The sequence below is a fragment of the Camelina sativa genome, chromosome 16, assembly GCF_030686135.1.
Source record: "Camelina sativa cultivar CO46 ecotype springtype chromosome 16, ASM3068613v1".
In the NCBI taxonomy this organism is placed as follows: domain Eukaryota; kingdom Viridiplantae; phylum Streptophyta; class Magnoliopsida; order Brassicales; family Brassicaceae; genus Camelina; species Camelina sativa.
In genome coordinates this window covers 22,924,435-22,944,296 of record NC_141895.1, presented here as the reverse complement: position 1 = coordinate 22,944,296, position 19,862 = coordinate 22,924,435, and the positions used below count along the sequence as shown (strand labels likewise).

At 36.9% G+C, this 19,862-nt stretch overlaps 7 protein-coding genes across 9 annotated transcripts; 4 read left to right on the top strand and 3 right to left on the bottom strand.

Annotated features, from left to right (window-relative positions):
- The first annotated feature begins 1,636 nt into the window (after nucleotides 1–1,636).
- On the top strand, nucleotides 1,637–4,544 carry LOC104751411 (bifunctional nuclease 1). Of its 2 annotated transcripts, none has more exons than XM_010473343.3 (11): nucleotides 1,637–2,020; nucleotides 2,319–2,628; nucleotides 2,732–2,902; nucleotides 3,002–3,051; nucleotides 3,151–3,207; nucleotides 3,300–3,365; nucleotides 3,471–3,545; nucleotides 3,636–3,754; nucleotides 3,875–3,966; nucleotides 4,129–4,195; nucleotides 4,276–4,544. In XM_010473343.3, the coding sequence occupies exons 2-10, from the start codon at nucleotides 2,331–2,333 to the stop codon at nucleotides 4,188–4,190; spliced, it is 990 nt and encodes a 329-aa protein (XP_010471645.1). In that variant the 5' UTR covers nucleotides 1,637–2,020; nucleotides 2,319–2,330; the 3' UTR covers nucleotides 4,191–4,195; nucleotides 4,276–4,544. The 2 variants fall into 2 exon arrangements, with proteins under 2 accessions (XP_010471645.1, XP_019094165.1); XM_019238620.2 differs by having other exon boundaries at nucleotides 1,786–2,020; nucleotides 2,323–2,628.
- A 1,216-nt stretch (nucleotides 4,545–5,760) lies between these two features.
- Nucleotides 5,761–9,355, top strand: LOC104702278 (phosphatidylinositol/phosphatidylcholine transfer protein SFH5). Its single transcript, XM_010473341.3, has 13 exons — nucleotides 5,761–6,102; nucleotides 6,281–6,593; nucleotides 6,688–6,787; nucleotides 6,872–7,138; nucleotides 7,231–7,308; nucleotides 7,416–7,517; nucleotides 7,619–7,668; nucleotides 7,753–7,852; nucleotides 7,952–8,044; nucleotides 8,128–8,241; nucleotides 8,322–8,436; nucleotides 8,528–8,901; nucleotides 8,997–9,355. The coding sequence occupies exons 1-13, from the start codon at nucleotides 6,069–6,071 to the stop codon at nucleotides 9,093–9,095; spliced, it is 1,839 nt and encodes a 612-aa protein (XP_010471643.2). The 5' UTR covers nucleotides 5,761–6,068; the 3' UTR covers nucleotides 9,096–9,355.
- Nucleotides 9,356–9,433: 78 nt separating this feature from the next.
- On the bottom strand, nucleotides 9,434–11,183 carry LOC104751410 (uncharacterized). Its single transcript, XM_010473342.3, has one exon. The coding sequence runs from the start codon at nucleotides 10,597–10,599 to the stop codon at nucleotides 9,802–9,804; it is 798 nt and encodes a 265-aa protein (XP_010471644.2). The 5' UTR covers nucleotides 10,600–11,183; the 3' UTR covers nucleotides 9,434–9,801.
- Nucleotides 11,184–13,050: 1,867 nt separating this feature from the next.
- Nucleotides 13,051–13,837, bottom strand: LOC104751407 (large ribosomal subunit protein bL31c). The gene is made up of 2 exons (XM_010473340.3): nucleotides 13,675–13,837; nucleotides 13,051–13,581 (listed from the first exon to the last, which is right to left on the bottom strand). The coding sequence occupies exons 1-2, from the start codon at nucleotides 13,741–13,743 to the stop codon at nucleotides 13,195–13,197; spliced, it is 456 nt and encodes a 151-aa protein (XP_010471642.1). The 5' UTR covers nucleotides 13,744–13,837; the 3' UTR covers nucleotides 13,051–13,194.
- A 54-nt stretch (nucleotides 13,838–13,891) lies between these two features.
- On the top strand, nucleotides 13,892–16,807 carry LOC109129533 (zinc finger CCCH domain-containing protein 16-like). Its single transcript, XM_087491129.1, has 12 exons — nucleotides 13,892–14,039; nucleotides 14,319–14,493; nucleotides 14,617–14,720; nucleotides 14,830–14,925; nucleotides 15,035–15,128; nucleotides 15,240–15,457; nucleotides 15,561–15,653; nucleotides 15,765–15,857; nucleotides 15,963–16,048; nucleotides 16,128–16,341; nucleotides 16,470–16,542; nucleotides 16,635–16,807. The coding sequence occupies exons 1-12, from the start codon at nucleotides 14,002–14,004 to the stop codon at nucleotides 16,668–16,670; spliced, it is 1,320 nt and encodes a 439-aa protein (XP_087347255.1). The 5' UTR covers nucleotides 13,892–14,001; the 3' UTR covers nucleotides 16,671–16,807.
- An 82-nt stretch (nucleotides 16,808–16,889) lies between these two features.
- On the bottom strand, nucleotides 16,890–17,277 carry LOC147925871 (uncharacterized). Its single transcript, XM_087491132.1, has one exon. It carries the CDS (start codon nucleotides 17,275–17,277, stop codon nucleotides 17,014–17,016), a length of 264 nt encoding a protein of 87 aa, XP_087347258.1. The 3' UTR covers nucleotides 16,890–17,013.
- A 102-nt stretch (nucleotides 17,278–17,379) lies between these two features.
- LOC104751405 (ornithine transcarbamylase, chloroplastic) lies at nucleotides 17,380–19,704 on the top strand. 2 transcript variants are annotated; one of them, XM_087491130.1, is made up of 5 exons: nucleotides 17,380–17,711; nucleotides 18,038–18,372; nucleotides 18,593–18,724; nucleotides 18,976–19,251; nucleotides 19,353–19,704. In XM_087491130.1, the coding sequence occupies exons 1-5, from the start codon at nucleotides 17,513–17,515 to the stop codon at nucleotides 19,533–19,535; spliced, it is 1,125 nt and encodes a 374-aa protein (XP_087347256.1). In that variant the 5' UTR covers nucleotides 17,380–17,512; the 3' UTR covers nucleotides 19,536–19,704. The 2 variants fall into 2 exon arrangements, with proteins under 2 accessions (XP_087347256.1, XP_087347257.1); XM_087491131.1 differs by having other exon boundaries at nucleotides 17,469–17,711; nucleotides 18,038–18,380.
- The last annotated feature ends 158 nt before the right edge of the window (nucleotides 19,705–19,862 follow it).

Genomic DNA, 19,862 nt, shown 5'->3' with positions numbered 1-19,862 from the left:
TTTGTTGTGTTTTGTGGTGGTTGTTAATTAATTAAATCAAAAGTTAAAAATACTCGTTAGATACTTAGATGCTAGAAAAACCATGGGTAATTATTGGCCCCTAATTATACGCCTAATTTTGTTTTGGACCAACATAATTTGTAATTATGTATCATGCAATAGAAAATAAACCCCAGAGAATCTTAGCCTTCTGTTTGTTTGTTTGTTTTTCCTCCAGAATCGTAGCACTCTCATGTCTCAATGATCAAGCAATAATGCATATCCATACAAGTAAAAATACAAATGAGAATTAAGGAAAAATAAATACATATCCAAACATTGAGGAAGAAGGGGTGTTGGGGTGAGGATATTTTTGGGGCTGAGAAATTGGATAACGAAGGAACGCTCGTGAAGCCATTAACCTATCAATTTTTTCGTTGGACCGATAAGGTATTTGGCAATGTCAAAGGGCCCATCATTGACATTGACCTCTTAGCTTACAAATTTGTACTAGTTTCAATTTCAACTTGCTTATTTCACTTTCCTTGATTCAGACTTGCATTTTGCGCTAATTGGCCAAATCAAATTACTCAGAATTTGTTAATTGATATTCTTTTTATATCATGTGTACATTTCTTTTTTTTTGTTTTAAAATAAACTATATTATTTTTTGGTTTAGACTTTAGATATAAATGTAAATACTCTATTTTTAGTTAAGTATATCAGAAATATATAATTTTAGTTATACCTTATCCAAAACCATCTCTGAGGGATACAAAGGGCGCAGGTACACGTGGCATCCATCTAGGCGAATAATATTTCGTCTGCCGTCAAGTGATGACGTGTCGAGCTTTTACGTTGTTTTGTTCTCACGTCATCACGTTTAGATTATTTGAATTCCCTTTTTTAACCCTTTCCCATTTCGGTTTCCTAATTACAATATTAGAATAGGTTCAACTGGCTCAGCAAAATTTTTTTTAAAAAAAACAGGAATAGGTGAATGAGTTATTCCGTACCAATTTTATATGCCTTATGATTTTATTATTATTAATCTATTATAAGTTGTTGGTACATCTCTTGCTCAAATTAGACGTAAATGAAATTGACGGTGTCCTAATTGTATAACAATGACCAAGGCACAAATATCATGTGTTTTTGTTTGGTCAAATAATAATTAAAGATTTTTTACACATCGATGCCTTCCTTAACCAGAAATGTCAAAGCATACATACTGTATCATTATTTTTTCCCTTAATTATTTTAAAAATCTATATGAGATTGTCATTTTACATTTACTAAATAGTACTTCCCATATTCCTAATAAATTGATTTTTTGCCAATTTCACATATATCAAGAAAAAGTTATATTTTTATTTATAAATTAATTTATAATTACTTTTAGATAGAAAGAAAAAAATATAAACTTTAGATAGCATGCCATATGGAAAAAATTATAATAAAAAATTATTTTAATCTTTTTTAATTTACAATATCAATTTTTTAGGAATAAGAAAAAATCTTAAAACAATTAGCTTATGAAAGACAGAGATTTTTTACAATTGACATGGACTAAACATAAAAAAAAATTACCAGATTATATTTGTAATCAAAAATTGAGTAGTATAAAATGAAATAGGTAGGATGTTTTTGGTTTGGTAAACATCGCTAAATTTATTTAAAAGTTGGTCCATAAATAAAATACAAAAAGGTTAGGCAAAATGAACAAATTTTTTGGTGAAAGGGGTAAAATCGACAATTAATGGAAAAACTGAGTCGATAAAGGTAACGGAGATTCTCTCACTCCTTTGATCTCTCAACTCCTCTCAAGTGAAGAATCATCTCTCTCTCTCTCTCTCTCTCTCTCTCTCTCTCTCTCTCTCTCTATCTATCTTCTTCCGATTGATCCTCTCTTCTCTATTTGGCTTCTTCGGAACTCTTCGATCCTCTTCTTGATTGAATCGATCTGATCAGAGTCGTCACCAATCTCTCGTGCGAGTGTTTATTACCATCCACGATCATCTGATCTTATCCGTTTCCACTTGTAAGTGATTCAAAAAAAACTATTTATGATCTTCTTATTTATTGATCATCAATAGGTGTTTTTTTTTTGGGGATGTCTATGGTTAGATTCGATGAATATGTTAAACTCCTTCCATTGTATAGAGATCATTGATTGATTTGACTTTTTCGTTTTGGTAGTTTGTTTTGGAATCTATTGTTTGGTTGTATGGATCAATGATCTGAAATTTTAATTCCAGTTTTTTAGAATTTTTAGATTAGAGATATGGTAATGTTATTGATACTCAAAATTTCTTGTGTTTGATGATTGTGTATTGAAGGAAGGAAGGAAGATGAGGTCGCTTCAAGCACCAGTTGTATGCCCTGCGATTCGTCCAAGACAAGTTGGTGGTGCATGTGCTTCACTTGTCAACTACACTGGTTTGAAACCTAGAAGCCAATTCTGGGGTAATCATCGGAACAAAGGTGTCAAGTCTCATCAGGTTACCACAACAACAATCACTCTTAGATTCTGCAACAGGAGTACTATTAAGTGTGTTTTCAGCTCTCACTCTGATGGTACTGGAAGCACCGCTGAGAATTTTAATGAACACGATGAAGATTATGTTAAATCTAGTGTTATGGAAGCTGGTAAGCTAGTTCGTGGGATTATTTTCTTTGTCTGGTTTGATTGAATTTGAGTTCCACCTTTTTATATAACTTTGGGTTTTTTTTTTTTTTTTGAATGTTTTAGTTGAAGTAAGGAGTGGATCAGATGGTTTCATGGTTAAGATGAGGGATGGTAGGCAACTACGATGTGTTCATAACAATCCTCAAGGAGGTCATTTACCAGATTATGCTCCACACCCTGCTATTGTTTTGAAAATGGAAGATGGAACTGGTCTTCTCCTTCCCATTATCGTCTGTACGTGTAGTAGCGTAGTTTTGATGTTCTCAAAAGTGTTGATATTTATCTCACTCTCAGAATGTTTTCAGTTTCTTATTTCGTTTTGTTTTATTGCAGTGGAGATGCCAAGTGTATTACTCATGGCAGCAATGACCAATGTCCAAATTGTATGCTTTTATCGCACCTTGTCTTCTTTTTTTTTTTTCTTTCCCTGGATCAGTAAAGAGTGATTGAAGAGAGGTTTTATGGTTTTTTACTTGTTGCAGGCAAGACCTACCATGTATCAAGTGGTGAAGGAAATGGTGGACAAAATGGGTTACGAAGTATGTCATATGGTTTCAGTTTGTCCTCATTTATGTATTTTCCTCTTCTCGTGAACATATTTTTTCATGAAAATGTCACAACTTTTCTACAGGTTAGACTTGTTAGAGTCACCAAAAGAGTTCACGAGGCGTACTTTGCCCAGTTGTACCTTTCAAAGGTTTGTAACTGGTTTCCTTAATACAACTTCCTTCAAGTCTAAGGAACTCAGTTGTCTTGTTTCCTCTACTAATTAAGGCTGCTTTTTTGGGACTGTACATTGCAGGTGGGTAATGCCTCGGACTGTATCAGCTTCGACCTTCGGCCTTCAGATGCAATTAATATAGCAGTTAGATGCAAGGTAAGACATTACTATGTTTATTTTATTATTTGCCATCTAAGCTAAATATAAATACGTCTTCATTGATATATCGTGTTGATCCATCTATAGGTACCTATCCAAGTGAACAAGTACCTTGCATATAGTGATGGAATGAGAGTCATTGAGTCAGGAAAGCTATCAACACTGGCACCTGCTTCAGATGGTTTACTATTTATTGAACAAGACCGGTAAATCTTCAGACATCTACTAAAGATGCATAAAAGATCAATCTAACCTGATCACATCTTTTTGCTGTGGATTTTAGTGTCACAACTCGCAACTTAAAACTCCGTTTCAACTTTGTGCAGACCAAATGGTCAAGCTTGTCTTGATACGAAAGAGTTTAATATTTTGAGCAACATGATGCAAGCTGTTGATGAAGAGCGATATGATGAAGCCGGTAAGCTTATTGTCTCCATGTCCACAATGTACATTCATGGTTTCAAATAGTGTTATACTGGTCTGATTGGTGGCTGTAGCACAGCATCGAGTCGAATCTGATTTATGTATCAGCAAATAGTGTTATACTGATCAATTACATTGTTGGTTCTATGATTTACAGCTGAGTGGAGAGACAAGCTTGGCAAGTTTCGGGCCAAACGTAACCTGAAGAAATACACATAAGAGAGGTAAGGAGAAATAAACGAAAATTCATACTGAATGACCAAAATATTGTTTCTCGAATCTTATGTTTTTCTCCTTGTGGCAGTTCGATCAACAGTTATTGGCTGTGTACATAACAAGAAGAAAGTCATTGGTCGGAATCAAAGTGGAGGAAGGAAGAAGCCTGAAGTGTCGCCTCTGTATGATGGGAGATGGAAGATGGAAGATGGAAGAATGCTTCTGCACTTTACCCATTTCCCAAAAAGAAAAGAAAAATGTATAATGTATGTAGTGTGATGTGTACATATTACTTGTTAATCTATGCAAATTAAGCTCGCTCTAATTAATCAGAAGTCTACTCTTGTGTTCGGCGTTGTTTGTTTTCGTGCTTCTTTCTTCTTTTTAGTTTTTATTTTTCTTCTCAATTTATAATATAATATATTATTTTGTTGCTACTTGCGGTTGCATCAATCTTATAAGCAAGTTAGTATTATTAGTTTATTTATGTTAATGGATTTAGTTTGAGTGACACATGGTTAACAAAAGTTTGGAAGAAAAAGACAATTTAGATGACATTGCCGACATATCTGCAGTGTCTGTTTTGTTTGTTAGTCAATGTCTCTACAACATATCTTGATATATTTTCTTACATCAGAACTCACTCAATGTTTTATTATTGATATTTTCAAGTAAAATACCTATATCGAAGACATGTATTTTTCCCCAAAACCATTTTAACAATATGCGTGGTAATAAATTGGTTTTGGTTGAGCTAAATTGTGTAAAAAACTAGTTCTTAATCTATTGACTTTTAGGTGAATCGATAATGATGGGAATTCACATTATGGTACTATTGAAATAGCTTTTGCTATGCGTTTCTTTTGTTTTAGGTTTATTTTTGTTTAAATTTTTAAATAAAATTCAACAAATTGTCAATAAATTAAATAGAAAAAAAACGAAAATCCATATCCATACAAATAAAATATCTCGCAACATACGTTTCATAGGACAAATTAGTGTGACAAGCACTTGTCAAAACTCAAAAGTGGGCACCCAAAATATAGAAAAAGTATATTTATAATCAATTAATAATCAATGTTTTATTGAAAAAGCAAAAAATAATAGAACAAAAATATAAGAAATAAAGGAATTTTTTAATTTTAAATATGAAATATTCAAAACAGAAAATCATGTATTATCACAGATGAAAAGTGGTTTTCAATAGTACATAAATAACTCATATATGAACAAACTCCAAAAAATTTATAGCAAAGTTATGTAATATTAGACATCAAATTTTCAACCAGCTTAGTAAATTTTAAAGACGACTAAACTTATACAATTTTAGATTTTGAATATGATTAGGTCGTTAGGTGGCCTACTATGTATCATAGAGTAAACAATTCTCTCATTATAATACATTTCAGAATAATTTATTGTTAACGAATTTATATAACTAACAAAAAAAAATTATAACGGTAACTGGCGCGTACGGGAAATCATCTAATTAATTTTTTTTTTGAAAAAGAGAAATAGTTAATTAGGATTTAAACTAATATAGAACAAAGCAAAGATTATGTTTTTAAAAGTGTTTAAAGAATGGAAAATAAAAAAAAAATCACCGACGGTGTTAGCGTCTACCGTTGGTGTTTTCCGGCTAACAACAACAATTAATGTATCTCTCTCTAAGTCTAACGCAAAGTTTACATAAAATAAAATAAAAGAAGACTAAAAAATTATGAGGTTATAAAAACCCCATCATCATCATCACTTTACTTGTCCCTCTTTACGTCTCTTTCAATTTCTCTCCTCTGAAGAAGAAGAATCGCTTCTCTCTCTTGGGAGGAGGCTGCCCGATTACGAATCCGCCCGTTCTCGTGGAGATCCCCTGATTCCCTCATGTCAGGCTCTCTTGATCGACTCGCGAGGCCTTGTGAGTTTAATTGATTTATTCACCCCCTTTCTCCGATCATCGTGGTTAAGATATATAGGTTTTGGATTGAGGATTTTAGGGAATTGAGTTTGAGAAACTGTAATTTGGGTTGAGAATTTTGGGGATTTTTGTTGTTTAATTGAGATTTTATTGTTGTTGTGATTTTTTTGTTTTGCAGGTTTTGAAGGGTGTTCGAGCAACGATGAGAGAAGAGAACGGAGGTCAGATTTCGAAGTATCTGAGGATGAGAAGAAAACAAGAATCGGGAATTTCAATTTCAAGAAGAAAGCAGCGAAAGCTTCGAGCAAACTCAGACACTCGCTGAAGAAGAAAAGTAGCAGCAGGAGGAGAAGCGGCGATCGTAATTTCTCTCTCACCATTGAAGACATTCACGACGTCGAGGAGCTGCGTGCTGTTGACGAGTTCCGTCATTTGCTCGTCTCTGAGAATTTGCTTCCTCCTACTCTTGATGATTATCACATTATGTTGAGGTCTGCTTTTTATTCCCCTCTCTCTCACGATTGACGAATTGTTGTTGATGATGATGATGATGATGATAATGATGATTCTTTTGTTCACTGTTAGATTCTTGAAAGCTAGGAAGTTTGATATTGGGAAAACTAAGTTAATGTGGAGTAATATGATTCAATGGAGGAAAGATTTTGGCACAGACACAATTTTCGAGGTTAATTATATGTTTTTTTTTTATTATAATCTGAATATGCGTGTCAATATTCATGTGATGAGAGTTTGATTTTGTGTCAAATAGGATTTTGAGTTTGAAGAGTTAGATGAGGTTCTGAAATACTACCCTCATGGTTATCATGGTGTTGACAAAGAAGGAAGACCTGTTTACATTGAAAGATTAGGACAAGTTAATCCAATTATGCTCATGCAAGTCACTACAGTTGAAAGATTCATTAGGTATCATGTTCGGGAGTTTGAGAAAACTATCAACATTAAGCTTCCAGCTTGCTGCATTGCTGCTAAGAGACACATTGACTCTAGCACAACTATTCTAGACGTCCAAGGCGTGGTTAGTAAAAGGACTGGATTCTTTTAATTTTCCCTAGTGTATTCGTTTGTTTGATGTCCGGCATCTTATTAAAATTCAATTATGTTTTGCAGGGATTCAAGAACTTTTCTAAGCCTGCGAGGGATCTCATAATCCAGCTGCAAAAGATTGACAATGATAACTACCCTGAGGTATGGGCTGGTTGCTATTGATTTTGTAACCAAATGTGTGTTTTCTTTCATATTAGTTTAATAAAAGATAATGTGAGGTAACATTTCATATATATTGCTATATGCAGACACTTCATCGTATGTTCATCATCAATGGTGGTTCTGGTTTTAAGCTAGTTTGGGCCACAGTGAAACAATTTCTTGATCCAAAAACAGTCACGAAGATTCATGTAAATTTACCCTTTTTATGCATATCCATCCACATTTCCACTAGTTATCTTAAAGATTATCTTTAATCGTATCAACTATTGTCGATGTGTTGTTGTAATAGGTTATTGGTAACAAGTACCAAAGCAAATTACTTGAGATGATTGATGCAAGGTAGAGACTTTTCAGTCCTCTTGTTTGGTTGACATGAGTCCAAAATATGATTTAACTTCCTAACCATATTCGGAACTTTTTCAGCCAGCTGCCAGATTTTCTTGGTGGCACTTGCACCTGTGCCGATCGAGGTGGTTGTATGAGATCTGATAAAGGTCCGTGGAATGATCCAGAGATATTAAAGGTAAAATTCGATTTACCACAGCCTATTCTGTACTGTATTTTAGTTAAAGAGATTTACACAAATAGAATAATGTTACCTAACTGATCTCCCCGCCTGTAGATGGTTCAAAGTGGTGGACCGCTCTGCAGACATAATTCAGCTCTAAACAGTTTTTCTCGTATGTCTTCGAGCGAGAAGCCATCTTTTTCTGGGGTAAAGGTCTTCTGGACTTAGACGGGAAACTTGTTTTTGATAATATGCATCTGACAGTAACAATAATGATCCTTTTGTCATAGATAAAAATGAGTGACACCTCCACAGCGGAATCAGGGTCTGAAGTGGAAGAGATGGCTTCTCCAAAAGTAAATAGAGGGATTCGTATTCCCAAGCTGACTCCTGTTTGTGAAGATGTAAGCGTTTTATTGTACGGAAGTGAAAATCACAGTATGCAGTTCAGATTACTTTAATTATTACCTGACCTTACTTTCAGATTAGGGCCAATAGTAAAGCAAATCCTACTGATTCATCAGAGTATGATTCACCAATGGTAGACAAAGTTGTGGATGTTGCTTGGATGGCCCATGAAAAGCCAAAGGCCTCAGAAGGTAAAAGAGTGAAAGCTAAATACTATGATATGTAAATCAGAAATCAGATGAATGCAAAAAAGTTTCAATGTAATGGAATATGTTGGTGCAGGTTCAGACGGTACTCCCGGTTTGGGCAAAACAGGATTGGTTAGTCATATCTGGATGTGGCTAACCGCGTTCCTTGTAAACTTGCTTACGCTTATCACAGCTGTGGCAGTGCCACAGAGTAAAAGACACATCCAGTCTGCAACTTCAGTTCATGAAACAATCGCTAGAGAGTCTCTTCCTTCTTCACCGGCTGTTGCGACTATCACGGAGAGAAATGTGTTTTCTTCTGTTGTTAATAGACTAGGAGATCTTGAGAAACAGGTTGAAACACTGCACTCGAAGCGACATGAGATGCCTCCTGAGAAAGAGGAGTTGCTTAACGCAGCTGTTTATCGTGTGGATGCACTTGAGGCAGAGCTCATCGCTACCAAAAAGGTATTATACTGAATTCCATTTTTCTTTCATTGATTGATATATAAAGGAACTGTCTTTGTATATGAATATTAACTTCATACTGTCCAATGATTCAGGCTTTGCATGAGGCTTTAGTGAGACAAGATGATCTTTTGGCGTACATAGACCGAGAAGAAGATGAGAAGTATCACAAGAAAAAGAAGGTGTGCTGGTGAAGAGAGGAGCTTGGGGTTTGGTTATATACGAAATTACGAGAAGTGGTGATACGACTCTGCATTCTGAGTAGGTTGGTAATTTCGTATACACCACCAATCCCTATATAGAAGAGAACAATGTTTATATCCGAATTTAGGTCTCCTAAGCAAAGATTTGATTACTTTTGGGGGAAAATCAGAAAACTGTTTTTTTTTTTTTTTTTTTGTGTTGATATTCAAAGTACATTTTTATTTATTATATCAGTGACTATTTTCTCTCACTTCCGTCTCTGCATTGCTTCCGTCGCTATGATCATAATTTTCTCCATTTTTTTTTTGTCCTATATGTTTACGAGTCATTATGAAAAATGTCTTTGTTTATAATCTAAGACATTGATGATTACAATTTATAAAGCAAAGAAATATTGTATTTCCGTATTTCAGCTTCATTGTGGTGGACGTGCCTAGTAAAAAGCATAATAAACCATCAAAGATGAAAAATTGAAAATAAAAGCTAGCGAATTCAGAAAAATAAAACCACCAGCATCATCTAATTTTTAAATTAACTACCAAACTCATTTTTGAGTTTTTACTTTGTTGCCCCTATCTAACTCCCAAGTCAGCTTTTTAGACTACCACGACACACAGAGCCATAGGCCATAGCCATCGCTACTGGCAGTAGTAGCAAGCAACGAGGCCATGTCTAGATCCAAGTCCTCGAACTTGATTATTGAACGACGTCGTTTTCAAGAATAAGGCTTCTCTTCGTCTCCATTATGAAGCTCTCTACCTTTAAACGAAACTCTTCACTGCTCAGCCTCTCCATCTCCACCTCTGTCGCCGATTCCGTTCTCCGGTACTCTGTCACCGCCCCTGATTTCTTTTTCTTCGCCTCCGATTTCGTCCTCCTATAAATTCCCGTCGTCGTAACCGCCTTCTCCTCACTAGCCTCATCCGCGGAAACCTCCGGGAAATACGCCGGAACGATTTGCTTGATCGATTCATCGTAGTCCACCACATCCGCCGGAACGATTTGCTTGATCGATTCATCGTAGTCCACCACATTCGCCGGAACGATCTCCTTCTTCGTCGTAACCGCCTCTTCAACCTCCGCCGCCGGAACGATTTGCTTGTTCGAATCAACATCGACTTCCACCACTTTCTCGTCGGGGGCGGTTACGGTAACGGTGGAGAAAGAAGACGTGTATTGATCGTAGAGATCTGGTTCGTTACTACTACTACTACTCTTCTCGTCGTTGCTCTCGCCGGAGAGAAGGAAGATCAAAACGACGATTAGGTTAGCGAAGACGAAGGCGACAGTACGATCGTTTATCAAAGCCGATCCGGTCCGGTAAATCAAACCGCCGACGGTTTGTAACAAAACCGCCACAGTCGGGAACCATAAGTAACAGAGAGAAGCTACGGCGGCTAAACGTAGAAAGTTACGGAAGATTCGACGGTTGTTGTATCTCCTCATCGCTTCCGCTTTCTCCGCCTCCACGCCATGGTACTCAAACTGCTTCATCTTTTTTTTTTTTTTAACTCACTCTGTTTTATTTTTTTGTCTTTTCCGTGAAATTGAAACAGAGACCGAGAAAATGCTTTGATCTCTGATGAATATTAATAGTATAGGTTTGAGAAAGTAAATTACGATTATTATTCTGGGAAAATGAAAGGGGAAACTAAACGATACAGTGATATTTTCCGGGAAAATTGAAACGGGAAAGTGAAGCGATTGTTTTAGGAAGAGAGGAGATACACTACTGACACACTCTGATACGAAGTCATAATAATACCATCGCAGCCGCAGCACTGGTCTTTTTATATACTTTAATATATCCTCAATGACTCTTTTTGCATTTTTCCCTTCATTTTTATATTGTTTTGTTTTTACCTAATTATGTTTTTTTTTTTTTGAAAAAACCTAATTATATTTATTGTGGACACCCAACCAATAATGGTAGAGCACAATATAGAGTAATTGTTCTTTTTGGTTTTTCTTTAGTAGTATATTAAAATTTAGAAAAGAACCTAGAGAATACTTTTTAATCTTCAAACAATGTTTTGTTTTGTCTCCCTGTCTATGAAAATAAAACAATGATTAGCTTGTGTTTACTAGTAATTGCCATAACTAATTTAATTATTGCTATCGACACAATATTTTCACTATAGAAACTTGTACGAAGATAAATGTTAATAGTTCACTTTTATGCTATCGTTCGTATATACTGTATATATTTCAACTTACTATAAAATTAGTGATGGGATCTATAACGAAATATTCGAGTGGACATTTTTGAGAAATTTAAATAATATTGGTAATTGATTACATGGACAAAATAAGGACTTCATCTTTGAAGAAGACACGTGAAAGTCACGCGCCGACGCCGTCAAAGTAAAAAGAAGAACATAACTTATCCACAACACATTTACGAGGTTCATGGATCCCGAACAAAAGAAAAGAATCGGAGAGAAGACAATGGTCGAGAACCACGTGAGATCACAAGATAAGTCACGTGCAACGAAGAAACGAGAACTTCTTACGCATATGCAAATATTTGTATATTAATAATGATTATAAAACAGAGGGGGAGCTAGTAGTGTTGTTTATTGCAGACAAAGGCTGATTTGACATATCAACAGAGCCGAACGCTGTCTCCTAACAAACAAACGAATGCATTATTTCGACAAATTAACGCAACCAACAATTTGTATTGTGTGTCCAAGCATAATTAATAGTTTTTTATTAGATACGGTTAGACATATCGTTTCAGTAACCCGAACACAGTATCTTTCATCATTCTTATGCTAGGAAACAGCAGAACATTAGTTTATTCATCAAACCCTTCTTTTTGTATGTGTATCTACCAGTTTTGAGCTTTAAGATATTTACGTCTCCGGATCACACAGCATTCTCATTTAAAAAGGATCTACAACTTCAACCAAAAGAATTACTAATTACACAGTGTTTTTGTATACGAACATCATAGTTTAGTACTTGGTTTGGATTGATACCACATTGTTGTTTGACGTGAGCCACCTCCATTTTTGTTCAGTATTTCATGTGTGTCACTTAAAATTATTGACTCGGTCTCAGTTTGATTTAGTCTCACTTTTCCCTATAACGATGTAAGTACATCCCTTACCCAACTGCTCAGATCAGACACTGTATAAAGATCCCAATCTGTTTGGCTCTCACAGTTTTGATTTTACCACGTCCAAACGCTAAAATTTCGAAACTATGACCACATTTTAAAGTAGTCTACCCCAAAATATAATTTTTTTTACAAAAGAACGCAATTTTATGGTGAGGTTGATTGGGCCATTTCTTCCATTCACACAGTTCTTAATATAACCGATTGAAAGCCCACATGTGCTTTTCTTTCAAACTTGAATGAACACTTTGGTCGCACAGATACAGTATTAGGCATGACCACAGAAGCCGCACCCCTCAAAAGAGTTGTGCAAATCGTCAAGTGCCAATATATGACTTTTATGTTCTCAAGCAAACCTTATTCCTAACCTACGGAATGGCCATAGTCCAAGGCTTTTGCTCTGCTTACTATTAGTAAGGCACTGCGTCACAGACTCACAGTTCATGTTCTGCCTGATTGATAACTTCAGCAGACAGTTGCATAGACTATGACCCATGTTCAACAAGCTGTAAATCTAATTAAAAAACGATCTCAAGCAACTAAATCAACACAACACTTGCACACTAAGAACGATTTGACACTAGATGGAGATTATCACAAGCTGTGGCAAACGCCTCATCCTTTCTTTTATTCGCAAGAACACAAGAATCAAAGGATCATTGCTATGTTTCTCTAGCCATCTAAAACTAAAGTCAAACTCTAACAATGTTCACAAGCTAAAAAAGCTTTATTCTTCAGCTGTCCACTATAGTATATGTAACACTGCTCTGAGATCACTAAAGTTCCAAAATTCGTCCTCAATCTTAATGAAATCAAATAGATTTCAAACAAAACATAAATCAAATTGCACTCAGAAGAGCATTAACATAAACAATTTTAACAGCCTAAGCAAAGTATCCAATTTTCAATTGAAAACAAACAACAATAAAGTTTTTTAACCAAGAGAAAACAAAAGTCTAGTCTCATCATTTCTTCTTGCCTTTGCCAGGACCTTTACCTTTCTTGGTAGGCATAACAATCTCTCCTTTAAGCACAGGAATCTCCATAATCTCGGAAAGCCCAGCGAACCTCTTACGAAACTTCTCGACTTGATCAGCATCAACCATCAAAGCCGAGCGGTTCCCAAGGTAAAAAGGATGGTTACCTGACCAAACATCAACCACATACTCTTTCTTGGTTCCTCCAGTTGTCATCACCAGCTCTCCGTTACAGTAAACCTTGGCGTCTTCGTGGAACTCTGGATGCAAATCTTTCTTACGACATGTTATTTGAAGCACCGACGTGTTGCTGCTGCTTCTCGCCGATTGTTTCCCTCTTCCTTTCGCGCCGCCAACCAATGCCGCCATAGCCGGCTTATTTTGAAAAAAAACCCCAAAAAATAATAAATTTAGTGATTTTGGGGGAAGGAAGACGAAGAAGCATGAAGATCAATAATGGAGCTTTACCTTTCTCAATTCCATAGAAGGAACACATGGATTGATCTGAAGAAACGAGTTCGGGAGTGAAACCGCCATTTTCGCCTTCAGAGCTTACCTTACTCTTTTCCTGGTGTAGAAACGACTAAAGTTAACGATGATGGATAAGAGAAAGAAGGAGGATGATGAAATTTCAAGGATTTACGTTTATGCCCCTGAATACCTTAATGTTATTAAGGGTATTATCGTAACTTACAGAATTCGTCGTCGATCTAACGCTTCCTTCCTCTTTTTCCTTAGAGAAGCAAAATCATCATATATATACACTCAGTTGAAGGTTTATAGCAGGCAGCGAGAATGAGAAAGGAACTGTGCAGAAACTTTCAGCGTGGCAGGTTAAATTCCCTTTTCATCTTCTTCTTCTTCATCTGTTCTAGGGTGTTCTGACTCAGTTTGGTGCTTGTGTGTTGTTGTTTAATTAGAGTTTTCGATTGAAGAAATTTAGGTTTCTTGTTGTGTATTCTGGGGATTTAATTTGAAAACAATCTAATTTTGCGCGACGGAAGTAATGTGTATAAACGATGTTTCTTGACTTTGATCCCTACTAGTGGCGGAATTGTTAGATACCTAATTTTTTGGATTCCCATTGTTGTCGTTGGGTGTTGTTATTGCAGTTGTAGGTTTGGGGAAAACTGTAGATTTCTTCATCCACAACAGGCTAAACCAAATAATCCCTTTGGCTTTGGTTCACAACAACAGCCACAACAGCAGCAGCAACAAAAGAGTTCTAACCCTTTTGGATTTGGTGTACAAAGTGGTGGTGCTTCCAGCAGACCAAATCAGTTCCAGGTTTTTTCCTCTTTTAAGATGCAATTACCGTTCTTATTTTGGATGAGAAAAAATGGTGCCTTTTCTTGCTGTTGAATGAATGGTGTGATACTGATATGATGTTTTGCTTTTTTGCAAACTCAGCCTTTTGAGAATACATGGTCACGGACGGGTTCTACACCTAATGCTGCTGCTGGTGCTTCTGCGCAGCAGACTGGTGGTAAACAGACGCAGTCTGCTGACCATAAGTGAGTATATCTGTTTCCATATGCTTCTTCTTTATATATATCATACACTTTTGCCGTTTGTTTCTTTTGGAAGTTTACTGTTTTTTCTATTGGTTTCTATGCAAAAAAGATGCACGGATCCTGCTGCGTGTAAGCGGGTTATGCAAGACGATTTTAAGAATGAGAGACCCATGTGGAAACTCACATGCTACGGCCACTGGAAATAGTATGTACAGTATTGCTTGCTTCATTTTGTTCACCATCCTTGATCTTTATCCATTCTTTATAACGTGTCTGATCTTTTCTCTCTTCTCTTTTTGGTTTGTTTCTTCTAGTTTTCCATGTGACGTTACTGGTGATATCAGCTATGAAGAGCTACGCGCATTGGCATACGACGAAGCTAAACGAGGAATACCCCTACAGTCTATTGTGAGATTAACTTTTCTTATCTTTGTTATACTTTACACTAGTTTTCTTTCCATACTCATGCGACATAAGTTGATTTTCTCTTTTCCTGACTTATAACGGTGCATTATATAGGTTGAGAGGGAGAGAAATTTGCAAAACTCCAAAATAGCTGAGTTTGAAAGCTTTCTGCGGAATCCATACAAAGGCTCTGTTACCGCCAACCAAAGCCCGTTTGCTGCACCCACTCCTAATATATTCCCACCGACTAATCAGATCAATTCTTCTCCTCCAGCATTCTCTGGCTTTAATCAACAACCTGCATTCCCCAATACCAATGCTGGTGGACTCAGGTATCAACCTTTCTTGGATTTCTCCGTTTTTTTTTCATATATTTCAATAAGTTTGTGTTGCCTTCATAAACTAACTCTTGTTTTCCATTGTTCCTTGACATAGTTCATCTGGACCTCTGAATGCCTTTGCAAGCTTCAGTCACCAATCAAATAATCAACAAACTACATTTCCCAATACCAATGCTGGTGGAGTCAGGTGCCAACTTTTGTGGGCTTTCTCCATATTCCATATTCCTGACAAGTTTGTGTTACCTTTATAAACTCTTGAATTCCATATTTCTCTTTGGCCAACTACTCCTCTGCACAGTTCATCTGGACCTCCAAATCTCTTTGCAAGCTTTAATCAACAATCGAATAATCAACAAGCTGCATTCCCAAATATCAATGCTGGTGGAGTCAGGTATAAAGTTTTGTGGGCTTTCTCCATTTTCAAATTCCGTAAAGTGGTGCTTCCATAAACTCTCTGTTTCCATATTTCTCTCTGGCCAATGGTTCCTCTACATAGTTCATCTGGACCTTCGAATGCCTTTGCAAGCTTTAATAAACAACCAAATGCTTTCAGCGTCAATACACCTCAACCTGTTCCTTCAGGTACTACTTCTAGAGTTAAACTTTTCTCAGAGGCCACGACTCCCCCATCATTTAAAACCTCTTTTGCAAATGATTACAGGTCCCTCTGGTTTTCAAACCCATCCATCAGTAGCATTCAAACCAGCGTCATTTGGACCTGGACCTGGACTCGCCACAACTCCACAAAACAATAACATCTTTGGTCGACCAACTCCAACGCCGGCTCCCAACACTTCCCAGACCGCATTCAACTTCAATGTCCCTGTTGCATCTTTCACTGCTCCTGCTGTAGACACAACAAATACATCTTCCGGGTAAGTCCCAAATTCTAATTCCAAGTTATTTCCTTAGTGAAAAACCGTTGTTGAACATGTCGACATATCGATCACCGACAACATACTATGATGTTTCATACGTTTCTAACTTGAATCATTTGCGGCAGAACCGAGCTGCAAATACAAGGTGATCCTGTTGATAGTAGCATATGGTTAAAGGAGAAATGGAATCCAGGGGAGGTAAATTGCTCAAAACTTTTTAAGTTGATCACAAAATTTAATTGCCAAAACTATAATCTTTTATGGTTATTTTGTTGCTTTTTTGAATGCAGATTCCAGAACAAGCGCCCCCAGATGCCTTTGTTTAAACAAAATATGAAATGAGACATTGAATCAGTGTTGAAATATAGGCTAGTGTTTCAAACATGGCGCAGAAAACGCCCTGTGATCTTTTGACATTTGTGTAAAGATTTTATGAACAAGTTAGACCAGTTAACTCCACCAATGTGAGTGTCTCCACAACATCAAAAATCTGAACTTTGTTTTAAAACAATAACTTAAAAGTACCAAACTATAAAAATCATATCTTTCTCACAAGTGACATCTTTTTTTTTTTTGTTAAAGCACCAAGTGGCATGACATCTTTAGCTTACATACCCAAAATTTTGAAAGCTTACTTAATTTTTCTCACTACAAAAACTAACTACAACATCAAGCATCGTTCTCCTTGGATTTCCTCTTTTTCTTGCTCTTCCTCTCTCCATCGCTCTTCCTCTTCTTATTGGATCTTAGCTTCGATTTAATCTCCCTGTGGATGCTCTTTAATTCGGCGAAGGCACCGGAGGCTCGTCGAAGATACGCGCTTACGTCTCGAGAGGCGCCATTCTCGGAGGAAACGAATCCAGAGAGAAGCGTAGCTGCCTTAGACAGAGAGATTGGCTCTGAACAGTTAACTCTTCCGGTGACCGTCTTCATCGGAACAACAAGCTCGTAGAACAAAAACGATGGTCGCGCCTCTAACTCAAATTAGGGCAAGTCGAAAAGAAAAAAGAAAAAAAAACGTATTAGTAGAACTGAAATGGGCCTCATGGGCCTCCAAAAGGCCCAATAATAAAAATGCCATCGGAGGAGTCGAATTATAAAGGTCAAAAGATGTAGTGACAGTCACAGAGTAAACATTAAACAAGAAGAAGCTCTCGATTAAAAGACGATGGCGGCTATGGCTTCTCACGTTTCGACGGCTCGATCACCTGCTCTTTCCTTCTCCTCCTCTTCATCCTCCTTCGTCCCCGGTACTGCTCTCCGGAGATTCTCCGCCGTTTCATTCGCTTCTCCGGCTCTCCTTCGCCTTCGTGTTTCCTGTCAAGCCTCCTCCGTCACTTCGCCTTCTTCTACTTCCGATGTCAAAGGTTTGGTTTTTAATGGTTCAATTCCACCATTTCATCATCGTTCCTTATTTTTTGCTTTGTCGGAGGAAGATTTGCATGTTGGTATCAGGTTCTGATTTTATCATTCGAAAATGAGATAATGTGACTCCTTTTAATGGCCTCTGTTGATTGAGTAACTACGCAAGTTTGGTACTTTTTTGCTGATTTCGTCTATAGATTCATATCCTCAGGATTCTGAGACGTAGCTTTACCGTTCCCTTATTTGGATTAGATGTAGCTTAGAAGCATAATGTCTTGATCATCTGGTATAAATGATAAACTGAAAACCCTATTTTTGTGTTTTGCAGGAAAGTCTGACCTGAAAGACTTTTTGGCAATTGATGATTTTGACACAGCGACCATAAAGTTGATTTTAGACAAGGCTTCAGAGGTTAAGGCCCTTTTGAAATCAGGGGAGAGAAATTATCTACCTTTTAAAGGGAAGTCTATGTCTATGATCTTTGCAAAACCATCCATGAGGACTAGGGTTTCCTTTGAGACTGGTTTTTTCTTGCTTGGTGGCCATGCGGTATATCTAGGACCCAATGACATTCAGATGGGTAAGCGGGAGGAAACTCGTGATGTTGCCCGTGTTCTCTCACGCTATAATGACATCATTATGGCTCGTGTGTTTGCTCATCAGGTATGCTGGTGAGTTTTTTGATTGATTAATAATATAAAACCTACCAGATGGATCATTAGAAGCATACAAATGGCTTGTTCTAATTTCAGAAAGATAAAATACATTCGTATGTTTGTTCTAGTGTCTTGTTAGTGGCATTAGTATCCATTTTTCAACTAATATGCTTAAGTGTGCACTTCAGAGAGCTGAATGACCAAATATGAATCCGCTTCTTTTGCAGGACATTCTTGATTTGGCTAACTACTCGAGTGTACCAGTTGTCAATGGTCTGACAGATCATAACCATCCTTGTCAAATCATGGCAGATGCCCTCACAATGATTGAGCACATTGGTCAAGTCGAAGGAACAAAGGTTAGTTAACCATTTCACCTGATGCTGCAGATGCAAGTTACATTTATACATCCACCTCACTTATAACATTGAAAACTGAAACAAACCCATGATTAGTGCATGAAATCTTGATATCCAAGATTATCTATGTCAAAGCACACAACTAGTGTAGACTTGTATGATGATATCATCTCATATTCTATATGTTGCATACATGTAAGCTCATATAAAAAAAACGCCAAATATACTAACAATGATTCAATTAACTTCAGGTTGTGTATGTTGGAGATGGGAACAATATGGTACACTCATGGTTGGAATTGGCATCCGTTATTCCTTTTCATTTTGTCTGCGCTTGCCCAAAAGGGTTTGAACCAGACAAAGAAAGGGTTTTGAAGGCACAACAAGCTGGATTAAGTAAGATAGAGATCACCAATGATCCCAAAGAAGCTGTCATAGGAGCTGATGTTGTGTACTCAGACGTATGGGCCAGTATGGGGCAAAAGGATGAAGCCGAATCTCGCCGTAAAGCATTCCAAGGATTCCAGGTAACATATAAGTCTTATCTGGCTTAGTTTTGGTACAATGTTTGGTCGCGTACTAAAGTACACTGATTCACACTAACATGTTATGTTATGTTAAATTGCAGGTGGATGAAGCTCTTATGAAGTTAGCTGGACCAAAAGCCTATTTCATGCATTGTTTACCTGCAGAAAGAGGAGTTGAGGTGACCAATGGAGTCGTGGAGGCTCCTTATTCCATTGTCTTTCCACAGGCAGAGAATCGCATGCATGCCCAAAATGCTATAATGCTTCATTTGCTCGGCTATTAAACCCCCTTTGTTATCTTAGTTCTCTCATGCGGCTTGTTGGTGTACCATTGACTTAATAATGTACTACGTATTAACCTTAGTTTGAGAAACCTTGATGAATAATATTGTGGCTTCTTTAGCTGGGAATATGAATGAGCTCATTGAATAATATTCTATTTCGTTTCCCTAATGGTGGTTGCTTCGCTCATTAGCTGTCTCAAATCTCTACCTAATGAATCAGGTCTTTATTTTCTAATTTTTGCTCACACACGAAACGACTTTTCTTAAAGTCAACTACTTTTAATGATTATTTCAATGATCAGAGACAGAGAAAATGTCTTTGGTGAG

What these genes read in the sequence shown, in the direction of transcription:
- LOC104751411 (XM_010473343.3), top strand. Translation starts at nt 2,331, where the DNA reads ATGAGGTCGCTTCAAGCACCAGTTGTATGCCCTGCGATTCGTCCAAGA. An exon ending in ATCTAGTGTTATGGAAGCTG is followed by an intron (nt 2,629 to 2,731) that starts GTAAGCTAGTTC and finishes TGAATGTTTTAG; the next exon opens with TTGAAGTAAGGAGTGGATCA. An exon ending in ATATAGCAGTTAGATGCAAG is followed by an intron (nt 3,546 to 3,635) that starts GTAAGACATTAC and finishes ATCCATCTATAG; the next exon opens with GTACCTATCCAAGTGAACAA.
- LOC104702278 (XM_010473341.3), top strand. Translation starts at nt 6,069, where the DNA reads ATGTCAGGCTCTCTTGATCGACTCGCGAGGCCTT. An exon ending in GATTATCACATTATGTTGAG is followed by an intron (nt 6,594 to 6,687) that starts GTCTGCTTTTTA and finishes GTTCACTGTTAG; the next exon opens with ATTCTTGAAAGCTAGGAAGT. An exon ending in ACAATGATAACTACCCTGAG is followed by an intron (nt 7,309 to 7,415) that starts GTATGGGCTGGT and finishes TGCTATATGCAG; the next exon opens with ACACTTCATCGTATGTTCAT.
- LOC104751410 (XM_010473342.3), bottom strand. Translation starts at nt 10,599, where the DNA reads ATGAAGCAGTTTGAGTACCATGGCGTGGAGGCGGAGAAAGCGGAAGCG.
- LOC104751407 (XM_010473340.3), bottom strand. Translation starts at nt 13,743, where the DNA reads ATGGCGGTTTCACTCCCGAACTCGTTTCTTCAGATCAATCCATGTGTT. An exon ending in CTTCTATGGAATTGAGAAAG is followed by an intron (nt 13,582 to 13,674) that starts GTAAAGCTCCAT and finishes TTTCAAAATAAG; the next exon opens with CCGGCTATGGCGGCATTGGT.
- LOC109129533 (XM_087491129.1), top strand. Translation starts at nt 14,002, where the DNA reads ATGAGAAAGGAACTGTGCAGAAACTTTCAGCGTGGCAG. An exon ending in GCAGACCAAATCAGTTCCAG is followed by an intron (nt 14,494 to 14,616) that starts GTTTTTTCCTCT and finishes TTGCAAACTCAG; the next exon opens with CCTTTTGAGAATACATGGTC. An exon ending in AGAAATGGAATCCAGGGGAG is followed by an intron (nt 16,543 to 16,634) that starts GTAAATTGCTCA and finishes TTTTGAATGCAG; the next exon opens with ATTCCAGAACAAGCGCCCCC.
- LOC147925871 (XM_087491132.1), bottom strand. Translation starts at nt 17,277, where the DNA reads ATGAAGACGGTCACCGGAAGAGTTAACTGTTCAGAGCCAATCTCTCTG.
- LOC104751405 (XM_087491130.1), top strand. Translation starts at nt 17,513, where the DNA reads ATGGCGGCTATGGCTTCTCACGTTTCGACGGCTCGATCACCTGCTCTT. An exon ending in TTCTACTTCCGATGTCAAAG is followed by an intron (nt 17,712 to 18,037) that starts GTTTGGTTTTTA and finishes TGTGTTTTGCAG; the next exon opens with GAAAGTCTGACCTGAAAGAC. An exon ending in GTCAAGTCGAAGGAACAAAG is followed by an intron (nt 18,725 to 18,975) that starts GTTAGTTAACCA and finishes AATTAACTTCAG; the next exon opens with GTTGTGTATGTTGGAGATGG.